This window comes from Idiotropiscis lumnitzeri, chromosome 18, assembly GCF_059441095.1.
Source record: "Idiotropiscis lumnitzeri isolate Australia: NSW breed Sydney's pygmy pipehorse chromosome 18, RoL_Ilum_1.0, whole genome shotgun sequence".
Lineage (NCBI taxonomy): Eukaryota > Metazoa > Chordata > Actinopteri > Syngnathiformes > Syngnathidae > Idiotropiscis > Idiotropiscis lumnitzeri.
In genome coordinates, this window is record NC_142408.1 from 12,230,525 (window position 1) to 12,242,991 (window position 12,467).

General features: G+C 39.6%; 1 protein-coding gene across 1 annotated transcript in view; it reads left to right on the top strand.

Moving 5' to 3' along the window:
* LOC148319548 (uncharacterized) overlaps positions 1 to 12,467 on the top strand; it is a 49,027-nt gene that overhangs the window by 31,414 nt on the left and 5,146 nt on the right. The window contains exons 32-59 of the mRNA XM_088282172.1: positions 455 to 499; positions 657 to 701; positions 1,572 to 1,679; positions 1,805 to 1,858; positions 2,492 to 2,545; positions 3,081 to 3,134; positions 3,294 to 3,401; positions 3,540 to 3,593; positions 3,686 to 3,793; positions 4,725 to 4,778; positions 4,946 to 4,999; positions 5,415 to 5,468; positions 5,559 to 5,612; positions 5,804 to 5,911; positions 6,067 to 6,120; positions 6,232 to 6,285; positions 6,365 to 6,418; positions 7,474 to 7,527; positions 7,795 to 7,848; positions 7,941 to 7,994; positions 8,167 to 8,220; positions 9,184 to 9,237; positions 9,332 to 9,385; positions 9,772 to 9,825; positions 10,059 to 10,076; positions 10,227 to 10,280; positions 10,413 to 10,475; positions 10,687 to 10,852. Of these exons, the coding sequence (XP_088138298.1) occupies positions 455 to 499; positions 657 to 701; positions 1,572 to 1,679; positions 1,805 to 1,858; positions 2,492 to 2,545; positions 3,081 to 3,134; positions 3,294 to 3,401; positions 3,540 to 3,593; positions 3,686 to 3,793; positions 4,725 to 4,778; positions 4,946 to 4,999; positions 5,415 to 5,468; positions 5,559 to 5,612; positions 5,804 to 5,911; positions 6,067 to 6,120; positions 6,232 to 6,285; positions 6,365 to 6,418; positions 7,474 to 7,527; positions 7,795 to 7,848; positions 7,941 to 7,994; positions 8,167 to 8,220; positions 9,184 to 9,237; positions 9,332 to 9,385; positions 9,772 to 9,825; positions 10,059 to 10,076; positions 10,227 to 10,280; positions 10,413 to 10,475; positions 10,687 to 10,852 (1,795 nt within the window). The remainder of the gene's footprint in view (positions 1 to 454; positions 500 to 656; positions 702 to 1,571; positions 1,680 to 1,804; positions 1,859 to 2,491; positions 2,546 to 3,080; positions 3,135 to 3,293; positions 3,402 to 3,539; positions 3,594 to 3,685; positions 3,794 to 4,724; positions 4,779 to 4,945; positions 5,000 to 5,414; positions 5,469 to 5,558; positions 5,613 to 5,803; positions 5,912 to 6,066; positions 6,121 to 6,231; positions 6,286 to 6,364; positions 6,419 to 7,473; positions 7,528 to 7,794; positions 7,849 to 7,940; positions 7,995 to 8,166; positions 8,221 to 9,183; positions 9,238 to 9,331; positions 9,386 to 9,771; positions 9,826 to 10,058; positions 10,077 to 10,226; positions 10,281 to 10,412; positions 10,476 to 10,686; positions 10,853 to 12,467) is intronic.

Consider the following 12,467-nt stretch of genomic DNA (forward strand, 5'->3'; position numbering starts at 1 on the left):
AAATTAATAACCAAATACCGGATATCGGCTCTGTTACTACCAACAATCGGTATCGGCCCTGATAAAAATAAATCTCTTACTCATTATCTAAAAGTACAACGAAATGGGAATTAGACAACACAAATAAAACTGTTTAAAAGTTGACATTGTGGAATAAAGATTATACACAGATTAAAGTTGGAGTGATCTATTTCTGTAATGGTAATTATTTTTACTGAGCTTTTTTTCTGGAGTCCCGAGTTGGTTTTCCTCATTGAGTTCCGTTTCAAGTCAAAAACCTTCCTGTTCTGAAATAAATCTGGATCCGAATGTTTCCTTTTTAACCCTGCTTCTACAAGCGCAAAGCCAGGGCAAAACAAGAGATTAATTGAAGGTTGGGATAATTGCAGCAGTTTGTGTAAATTGAAGACAGAATAAACGTGTTTCACATTGCTTGTTCTACTTTTGTTTTTAGGGTCTGCCAGGTTCCCCTGGGGAAAAGGGGCCGCAGGGACCCCAGGTGAGAATTGATTTGGAAATCAATAAAAAATAAAATATGATGCTTAGGTTAACTGAAAACATAATAATCATTTTGTTTTTTTCAGTTTTTTTTTTGTGTGATGTATTTCTATTTCCACCTGTGTTTACATTATTGTAACAACCTCCCCCACCCCAAGGGTCGACCTGGAGATGAAGGACCGAAAGGGATTCAGGGCGCACCGGTAAGTCACAGCTCTCAAATGAAGGCTAATGTCTTGTCATTATCCACACCACTTATCCTGTAGAGGGTCGCAGGAGGGTGCTGGAGCCTATCCCAGCTGACTACGGGCGAAAGGCACACTACACCCTGAACTGGTCGCCAGCCAGTCACAGGGCAGACATAGACACCGTCACTGAGTGGGAACTGAACCCACGCTGCCCGCACACAACTCGGGCGAGTGTACTACTACACTACACCGTCAGTGACCTGAAGGCTAATCATTGAACTGAATTTACCGTGACACACTCCCCTAGTGATATATAATCACATTCAAACTCATGGTAATGGGGATCAGAACACCCCCGCACAATTTACAATACCTCTGATTAACAGAAAATAAATCTCAGCAATTCCTTCTTTTCTGCTAAGACTGACGGGAACTGTTCATAACTCCTTCCTCATTAACAAAAATGCCTAGATAGACGCAAAAAAATAAAAACTAAGCATCTGGAGTGAAAATGAAACTTGGTAAGACATTTAACCCGATATAGATAGCTGGAAAAGGCTCTCGCACCCCCGCGACCGAGTGAGGAGTTCAGATAATGGATGGACAATATCATCTTCCAGAACTCTATCATCTTTCACTTTGAAAAATATTTAAAGAAACCAATAAGAACCCCAAATCAATGGGAAATGTTTGCCCGTAAGCATGATTGTATTTAAAAAAAAAAGAATAAATAAAAAAACAATTATAAACAGTAATTGATTCGAAAGTCAAATGGGAAACTGAAATTTCAAACCATATTCTTGGTTTTAATTGTAACTTGAAATCAGTTTTGTGTCATAGTTGTTGGTTCCTATCCTAAGAGCTATGCATCCTTCTTTTTTCCAGGGTGGTCCAGGTCTCCCAGGTGATGCTGGAGCGACTGGAAAAGCAGGGCCCCGGGGAAGTAATGGGTCCCCTGGACCTCAGGGGCCACCTGGGCCGGCAGGAATCATAGTGAGTGGGTATTTACCATCAGCTGCGTTTTTAATTGGCAGTATACTGTTACTCCTCATAGTATGCAAAATCTATGGTGATAAGATTGAAATGTTTATAAAATCATGTTTATTGGCTCGCCACAGGGCCTCCAAGGTGCGGTTGGATTAATTGGAGCAGCAGGAGAAAGCGGAGACAAGGTCACCTCCTGTTATGGGTTTTCCTTAAACAACAACAGAACAAGATTCACATAGTTTTTTTTGCTTGTTAACCCTCCTCTTATGTCGAAATCGTTTTATTTTCAATAATAAAAAATTTATAAAATTCCAAAAAAACGTTGCTCTAACCACACCAATAACACAATTACGGTTCGCTTCTCATAAGTTTTACTCGAATCACTCACAATGTACCCAAAATAAAATTAAATGATTCACCATTTAGAATGTTTACATTATGTTTGCAACTAGAAATTAATAAAGAAATAAATAAAGCACACGCAGTGAATGTGTATGTGCACAGGTACGATAGGTTGGGATTTTTTTGTCCAACGAATCTCCCCATTCTTTGTTAGCTTTGTAATCAAGCACCTTTTTTGGGACAAAATTCACAAAGATGGTTTATCTGACAAAACCTGAACAATATCTATGTAATCTGCAAATTTGTGAAATGGACCATTACAGTATTTTGATTCTAAATTTGGGATTTTTTATTTTTTTGGGGGGGTAAATGTCAATTTCACTGCATAACATAACAGGGGGGTTAACGATTTATAGTATTAGCATGCCTGTGAAATTCATGTTGAACTATTAAAAGATGCACTTGGTTACATTTAGGGTTTACCTGGCTTACCTGGTGATGCCGGCCCTACTGGAATTGATGGACAACAGGTTGGTTTCATCGAAACAAACAACTCATAATTATTTGAAATCAATCAACTGGATATGTATCCTCCTTTTTAGGCATTTAGGCTATATTTTTATCATTCCGGATTTTTAAGCCCATTTTAAATAATTTTCGTGATTTGTTTCTGTTTCAATTTATTACTGAATTGTTGAGCGTTAAATGTGTTTCGTCAACTTTCCCAACGATTGTTGAGGAAAATCAGGGGGTCACCTCTGTCATTGGCATCATTTAGCAACTTCTAGGGATGCTTCAATACAACGCGCGGACGTTTCGAAAAATGTTTGGTCAAGACCCATGGCGACTGGCTGGCTTGTTAACAACACTCACAAAAGTGACGTTAAAAAGATATGCCATTGATGGTATGTTTGTTATTGGGGTTGTAGGGCACAATGGTGTTGAACTCCATTACATCATGTTCATCATCATGTGTTATTGTAGCAATCACTAGGGATGTTAGATACAAAAATGTGAACCGTGCAGGCAGTTTTAAACCCAAATCATGAGTGTTTCGCTGATCAGGGTCTACCGGGCCACACAGGAGATGAAGGACCACCTGGATGGAAAGGAGACCCGGTAAGTCAATGGTGAAGATTCATTCCAAAGCCTGAGACAAAAACACCTGTACTGCGCTTTGCATCTTTCATTGCTTAATTCATATATTGCCTTGCTACGCCGTTTATCTTGCAATGCTGAAAGAAACTTGCAATATGTTTCATCTCTTATTTCTAACAGGGGGACCCCGGGCCACGTGGGAAACCTAGTCCTCCAGGACTTCAGGGAGAGAGAGGACTTGAGGGCCCAAAAGGCCGACAGGGTCCACCTGGACCTGCTGGAAAAGAGGTTGGTGCGCTGATCGTCTTTTTGTATTAATATAATCCCCCTTTTAAATTGTGGAGATTCATTTTCCCCTCATTGCTTTTTGAAATCTAATTGAATGTATTATACCAAAGAATGTTGCTATTCACTCCTCCTGTGCAGGGTGATGTCGGCCATCCTGGTGAAGCTGGGGATTCTGGATTTAAAGGAGACAAGGTCATCTTTACTAATAGTCTCGTAATATGTGATGAGGGTAAAAGGCACGCGATTGTATGCTACTGACGGATCAAACTGATTGTTGTCCGCAGGGTGAGATGGGACCTCGAGGCTTTTCTGGTCCTGAGGGCACTTGGGGAGAACTTGGAGAAAATGGTGAAAGAGGCCCAAAGGGGGAGAAAGGCCATATTGGATTAATGGTGAGTCCAGTAATGCTTTATATTTTTTAGCGCATATTTTCCAGTAATACGAGTACTAGTCATCCACAGTAACAAATAAGGCAGTTTTATACCGATCATGTTTTGGGTACTTAGACATCAACATTGGCTTAGTTTTAGAATGACTAGAGTGATCACTGGGAAGCTTTGCAGCACAACTTTTACGGTTTACTGTATTTTCATTCAAAGTATCATGAACAATGGGATAGTGCAAGGTGGGATGCATCTTCAATGTAAATGAATGCTGGCTTTGGCCAAAGTTCTTGCATCTCCAAAACCAACACCATTCAGGAAACCAAAAAAAAAAAAACTTGTTTGTTGAGCCATTAGCATTCCAGTCTCGACACTTTAGATTGGTCAATAATTTGTAAAAATAACGAACCCATTCGGGAATCACGATTGGTATAGATTTGTGAACTTGATCGAATTTGGACATGGGAGGTTTTTGCCTAGCAGTGGCAATATGTGGAACCTAATTATCATATTTTTATTTGAAGTCATTGTGTGCATATGGAATACAATTACTATGTGGAAATGTACTAATGAGCCATATGTGATTACGGCAATTTATCGGTTTCCTTCAAACTCCCTTTCAGTCACATGACTTTAGTGACCACTTTGATCATTTGTTTATTGGTTTCTGTTGCTGGAATATGACACTGACTGCGTTGCTTTGTTCTCGCTTGTTTTCACCCGACACAAATAAAAATATGAAATGAAATATGTGACCATTACTGGTGAGGTGATTGTAGTTGATGGTAGCATCTGAAAGTAGCATAATATGCGATGGAAAATCTTTGCGACTCCCTACGGCCAAAACTACATGCTGTGAAGACTCACTGATTTGAATTGTGAAAAATTGTTGCTTTAATGTGTGTGCATGTGTGTGCGTGTGTGTTTCTAATATGAATAGGGTGAACCAGGTCTGGTTGGGGAAGTGGGTCCTGCAGGTCTTATGGGGTTAGAGGTGAGTCCATGTCTGTTGCTCGCCATGGCTGCGAATTATTCATGCGACTGTATAAATAAAATGTATTACTCGAAAGAGTATCAGCCCATTCGGTTTTTCACCAATGTCTTAGAATAATGGCTGAGTGAAGTTTTAATACTTTTCTGGTATGTTTGTTTGATTCCAAGGGAAGTGCAGGAACATCTGGATCTCCAGGAGCAAAGGGAGTTCAAGGACAAAAGGTGATTGAACAGAATTTTACGGGACACTTTTATGAGCTAATATTCCTCGAATTGTCAGTTCTGTTGTGTAAAACGGCAACCGATCACCACCAAAATGCAAATGCACATTACTACACTTGTCCACTTCAAGCTGTGAAAGTATAAAAGTGTTCTGCACAACAGTTTGGATTTATTGACATCAAACCTGAACTCATGTGATCACTTCCACAAAATAAAATATAGTGCCGATAGATTTTCCCCTTGCGCAGGCTGAAGTGGACAAGAGCAAGAATGTGCACACGAACCCCTAAGTAAATAAGCCTACCTGACCTTGCCCATTATTTGTCATTGTTATGACATTTTGTTTTTCTACTACCACTACAAACATGCACTACCAAGTTACAGTCATTTAAATTACTTTCGTGTACCTCTACAGGGGGGGTCTGGTCATATTGGAAAACCGGGACCTGATGGGTCAAGAGGCCCTTTGGTATAGCTTTAATCGTATCAGTTTTGTACAATATGCAGAGAGACATATTGTGAATGTGTGTTCTGTGTGTATGTTATGTCCTACTTAAAGGGAATACCAGGAGTGCGGGGTGTCAGAGGAGACATTGGAAAACTGGGACCATATGTAAGTGAGGCATGATCAATGTTATATTATAAACACCGATTTGTCACCAAATGTCCCAACATCAGTACTGTACCTGTTATGGCGTTACCAAAAATGGGGAATATAAATATATTCTCAATATATTAAATTGACACAATAATCTTACCCGAATTACTATTATATCATTATATCAATTTCCTCTTTTGTAACAGGGTCTACTAGGAAAGGGTGGCCCCAAAGGTGACCAGGGAGCCAAAGGGGAACCTGGGCAACAAGGAGTAAAAGGAGAGCCCGGAGCCCCAGGCACAACAGGAAAGCAGGTTATTATACAAATACTAACAATGGCTTTATTTATTCGCTCTACGTGTCATACGGAACTGCGATGTTCAGAATTTTTTCTGAATCAAGTCAATACTTGACGTACTTTACCAAAATGAATACATTTGAGGGTATCAGTTTTCATTGATTTGTGCAGGGAGAAGAAGGCTTACCAGGAATCCAAGGTCCTTCAGCTCTTCCTGGCTTAGAGGTAAATGCAAATTTGCCAAACATGTTCTAGTTTACAGCCAGGAATTACTTGATCCGTTGTTTCTTCCATGACAACTTTCAGCCTAGATTTTGTTCCATCTGTATCGTATAGGGTGCTCCTGGAGAGATGGGACCCCAGGGCCCTTTGGGTACAACTGGGAAAACTGTAAGATTGTTTTTAACTCAAATCTTATTACGTTTTCATCAGATACCATTTATTGAAGGCAATAAATAATACTTTGCAGGGAGGGCAGGGAAGACAAGGACCTGAGGGGAAACAGGGCTTGAAAGGCGAAAAGGTAACACCAATATGGTCTTCATATTTTGTATATTTACTTTGTTCCCTTTATTTTAAGTTTTCTATCAAGATACATTATGTATATTAGGAGAGATGGGCATTCCGTCCGACGGACGGAATGGTCCGTCCATCCCGAATGGACACCCATCTTGGGGACGGAGGATGGAGCATGATAAGTTGTTGTTTTTTTTTTTTTTAAAGGATGCACTAAGCAAGGCCAGAGTTGGGTTTTCGTCCGTCCCTTTAATCAACTCTAACAGAGTCAAGTACCGCTAGTATAGAATTCAAATATTAAATCCTGTAATGTCGTTGCTGTTGCACTGGCCCTTTGAGAGAGAGAGGGAGAGAGAGAGAGAGAAAGAGAGAAAGAGAGAGGGAGAGAGAGTGAGAGAGAGAGGGAGAGGGAGAGAGAGACTCGCAGTGTGCAAAAACACAGAAGCAATATGTGCGGCTGTGTGAAAAAGCAATTGAGACCCAAAATAAGGCACTTATATAAATCAGGAAATTAATCCGAAGGAGCTAATTTATGAGCAAATCCCTTTTTATGGCTAAAGAAGTGGATGTGAATGGTAAATTAGCCAGTGGTTGAGAGAATTACAAAATGTTTGCCATGAGCCTCTTGTCATGCATGGATGCCATGTTTTGGGTCTTCTCTGGGCACTCCGGTTTCCTCTCAGATGCCCCAAAAATAATTTGTCTACAGGTGTAAAAGTGTGTAGGGTTGTTTTCTGTATGTGATGTCTGATTGACCGGCAACTAGTCCAGGTTGAGCCATGCAGCTGGGACTTGCCCATGACCCTAATGAAGACACAAAATGGGTGATCCCATTCGGTTTGACGGGAATCCATACATAGATTATATAAAAGGATTTTTATTCCAAATGTGATGCAGTTTGGGAATTTTTCAGCCTTTTCAATTTAACATGAGCGATCCCACTATAGCAGATTCTTGTTATGAAACCAACGATCTTTGACTTTTCTATGCTTGGAGCCCTTCTGAAAATGTGAAATCAGTCCTTAAATGTTTTCACTAACAAATGTTTTTTTACCCTTACAGGGAGACGATGGCAAGAGTGGTTCACCAGGAAAGATCGGTCACATTGGGCGGAGGGTAAACCCTAATTTAATTTGTTGCGTAATGCAACTTTAACAGTTCAATGATGCATTTCTGCGGGAGATTTGTTTGTGAAAGAGCAATCTTTTTTTTTCCTGTTTGTGAAAAGAAAAAAGTGTCAATGTTGAAAAGGCGTATTGTAATAGGCTATGTGCGCAAAATGCTGACTGACTGCTCCTTTGTCTTGAAGCTCATACAAATATTTTTCTCCTCTGCACCTTCTTTGTTCTGTTTCATTTGAAAACATGCCAAACGTGGTGACAGGGAAAACGAGGAAAAGCTGGTAATCGCGGAACCAGGGGCATCAGAGGACCCAAAGTAGGTTATCTGCTGAGAACGCTACATGTTCTGTGCATATATTGTTAATTCTTGAACTATGCGCTTACAGTAAATCGTGTGCTATGGTCTAGGGTGAAAATGGCGAAACGGGACTAGAAGGTCACCTTGGCTGGGCAGGAACCATTGTGAGTGTTTTTGTTCAGTTTTTGTGGTGTTCAGCCCAATTGGAGCTGAAGGTGCTCATTGTGATTTTAGTAAGAATAAAGACGGAATTATCAGGACGTATAACGTAACCTTCTTTATCTAACGATCAAAAATGTAAAAACACCGAACTGATTTTCTTTTTATATGTCCAAGGGTTACCCTGGTTTACGTGGAGAGATGGGGGGTCCAGGTGAAAAGGGAAATAAGGTACCGTAAACTGTTTATAAGCCTTACACTATGGCTAGATATGGCAGAAAATAGTGTAAATAGATGATCTTTTCACCCCTTTCATAAAATATTCACTAATGTTTTGGTGTAAAACAGTTACTTGCTAATGAATTGATTGAAATACGTTAAGGTTGATTAAAGCAATGGGGGTCGCTGATAGTGTAATGCAGAAGTCTTCGATCCTGTTCCTCAAGGGCCGGTGTCCTGCCTGTTTTCCATCTGTCCTTGCTTCAACACACCTGATTAAAAACAACAACATTTATCAGTTTGAACATTGAGTCTTTATAGTGTATTCAAGTGAATGTAGGTTGAACATGATTTGCAAATCACTGTATTGTGTTTTTTTTTCTTATACATCTCAACTTCATTTTTTTGTAAATTGTTATAATAATGAATGTTATTTATGGTATTATTGTTCTAAATTAGTCATGCAATATTTATATTGGATGAGTGATTGGATTTTTACCATAATATTTTGCACTACTTTCGTTTTTTTTTTTTTAGTGCTGTCAAGCGATGAGGTACATTTTTCTTACCAATTAATCGCAAAAAATTCTGTATTCAATTGCGAGTCATCACATTTTTACTACTACTATTTTTTTGTGAAACATTTAACAGCTATTTACTTGAATAATATCTTGAAAAACGTAAAAACACCAAATATGAAGTGTATTTTAAATCAACGACTGTTCTAATAACTTTCTTTGATCCTTGAATACGATCTAAATGGAAGAATTTTGAATTTTGTTTTCCTAGAAATGAATAAATTAAATGCATTTTTTAATAAAACTGAGTTAAAATATTTAATGGCGTTAATTTTTTAAAACATTAATCTTCAGTTAATGCCTTAATTTTGACAGCCCTAGTTTTTTTATGAAGTGGATCCTTGACACTGATGCACCAAAGGTCGCGGCTAGTTGTTTGTTGTTTGTTCCCCCTCAGGGTGAAAAAGGTGACATGGGGCTGTCAGGACTACCTGGACTTGATGGCAGCAAGGTAGGCTTTAAATGATTAGATGTTTATTGTTTTTGTTTTTTTTGATTGACAAATGGCCTGCACTGTCATTGTTGGGCTCTGACTATTTCTTCAGGGTATCCGTGGACCCGTTGGGTTGCCAGGTGAAGTTGGTCTACAGGGAGAAAAGGTAGAGCTGAAGGAAAAGCAACTTAAATTTGATTTATACATTGCCACTTTTAAGTTCGCTTACAGGAGTTTAGGTTGTGTGCCTGTGTGCTAACACACTGAGTCACAGAAATGCATTTTTTTTTTATAATAGGATTGTACATAGTATAGTATTTATAGAGCTCGTTAAGATCATAATGATGGCTCCAGGTATTTTAATATACTTTGAATAATAATCTATTTTAAAAGCTAGGTTTTTTAGTAATATATGTGAAATTTGTTTCAATCATTTAATTGGACATAAAAATATAATACAATTGGTGTGGTAGAGTTCACAATATGTGTGTTGACAAAAAATAGAATTCACATGCATTTAATCATAGTTTGTCTCTCGTACGTCGTCCACAGGGAATTGTTGGTCCACCCGGGTCAAGAGGAACATCAGGCTTACCTGGATTGCCTGTAAGTTTAGTGATGTTATTGGAATATATTTCATTCCACCATGTAGACGTATTTCATGTAACATCATGGCCTTATTTTATTTGTGCTGCTTGTATTTTCCATTATTTTCCTATTGAATATTTTAAATTTAAAATAACCTATCATATTGTTTGTATGTAAAATGCTTGAGTAGCACATAGATGTACAATGATGATTTTATGAATGTTTTAAATGACATCCACATTCTGTTGCAGGGCACATTTGGATTAAAGGTAGGAGAAATAGTTAGTTCAAATACATTTGCATGTACTTAAAGTTTATTGTATTTTATATTGATATTTTTGCAAAGCTCATATTCTTGCAATTATAGTCCAGTGTGCTTTTGTGCAATTTATGATCGTTGTGTTTTCTTTTCCTTGAAGGGTGTAAAAGGCTACCCAGGTTTGCCTGGTTTGCCTGGCAGAAGAGGCCTCCCAGTAAGTTTTAAAATACACAGCATCTCCTCCGAGTGCCTTTTTGTGATTGGAGCACCTCAAATGAACCGGGAGGAATCATAAATTGATTTGATGGAGCACATTAGAATTATTTTTTTTCATCCTTCTGTTTAGGGTCCGCCTGGTATTCCTGGACCACCAGGACCATCTTTAAACATGACTTTGACGGAACTCAAGGTTGGTAATGTATTCCTATAGGGTGGGACACACCATTCCAGTACGCTTGTCAACCTAAAAAAAAAAAAAAATGAAATTAAGAAATCTGTTCTGCTGTATCATAAAATAAATGAGAGTATAACAACAAAAGTTGCATATATTTGAAAAGAATTACACAGCACTCATGCGTCCTCTTTTTTCTTTTTTGTTTTGTTTCCCTCTGTGTGTCCAGGACCTAATGTATGTGTCCGACAAGCCCAATTATTCTTTGATCCAAACTCTTCTGGATTCTCTAGAGCAGGAGCTTCGACTGCTTGTGGATCCTCCCGATGGCTCCAAAGAGCATCCCGCCACCACCTGTCTAGAACTTTGGATGTGCCACCCAGAATACACTAGTGGTCAGTTAGCAACAATGTTGGGGGTAACACGTGACACATGTAACACGGTACAGTAATATATTACATTTAGGCAGTAACAAAGTAATATAAGGAGTTACTCTTCATATTTTTGTTATGTTAATTATGGGCAGCTGTCATAGTTCGCCGGTAGGCGAGGTGGGGAAGGACCCAAGGTGCGAGGAAGCAGGGAAAAAGGGTAACTGAAAAGGGATTTATTAACTGAGTGAAACAAAGACAAACAACGTGGCTGGGTGCAACAAATAACAAAGGGCAAACTAAAACATGACTAAACTGGGTCGAGAACGAGGAACAAAGAGAGTGACAAATACTGAGGGACATGAACGTGAACGAGAGCAAGAACGAGATCGGGAAGCGTCCGTGACAGTCCTGGTATGGAGTAGCAGGAGAAATGTTCCGACGCTGAGCTGTCGGCAAGGGGTGCTTACATAGTCCATTGATTAGGGGAGCAGATGGGAGTCAGGTGCGCTAATGATAACGGGGAACAGGTGCGTGGCTGGTGAGACAGAGTGCTGAGGGGAAACGCCCTACTCAGCTGACAAACATAAACAAAAAGGCACATGGCAGGAAGGAGGGAAGAAAACAACAACAAAAACACAGACATGCCCGACACGGGTCATGACAGCAGCAAGGCGGGCGACTGGTTAGCACGTTGGCCTCACAGTGCAGAGGTCGCGGGTTTGATTCCTGCTCCGGCGTTCCTGTGTGGAGTTTGCATGTTCATCCCGTGCCTACGTGGGTTCTCTCTGGGTACTCTAGTTTCCTCCCACATTCCAAAAACATGCATGGCAGTTTGATTGGATACTCTAAATTGCCTCTAGGTATGAGTGTGAGCGTGGATGGTTGTTCGTCTCTGTGTGCCCTGCGATTGGCTAGCAACCAGTTCAGGGTGTCCCCCGCCTACTGCCTGATGACAGCTGGGATAGGCTCTAGAACCCCCAGCACCCAGGCCATAGTTTACCCATTGCTGGGTTAACCAGTCGACCTCCGTGCCACCTGCTCAAAAATATTAGAACAAAAGTTATAATAATATTTTTTCATTTTATGGACGGTAGCCACTTCCAATGTGTCGGTTTTATGATGTCTATAAAAGCCAAAATATCTGTGCGATCATTCTAATATTTTGGGACGCATATGAATGAGGCAACATTTACAACATAAATAGAATAAAAGATTCTAATATTAGAAGAGTATGTTTAGGACATGCCTAAACACGTGGACACAAATTTGGGTGAGGCTCTATCTATCTATTTTAGTTGCACATTTGCACCTGCTTTATTGAGAATGGGACTGGGTACATTCGCCAGTCGCTCCCGCTGTAAATTTTTCTTCCTCTATTAAGAAAATATAGCTGACATGAGTGCTATCTAAATGATGTCAATACTTGACGGCGCCACATGGCATTTTGATGGCACAATGACCAGGAAACATGTAAAAAAACCAATAGTTCCATGTGACAGCAAGTGCTATGTGTAAAAATGGCCAAGATGTTGCTACACAGCATGTCATTATTATGATACTTAATCGGCATAAATGTTTTCTTCAGAGAATTAAATTAATGTTCAGTGATGTGTTGTTTTAACAGTGGTGTGTATGT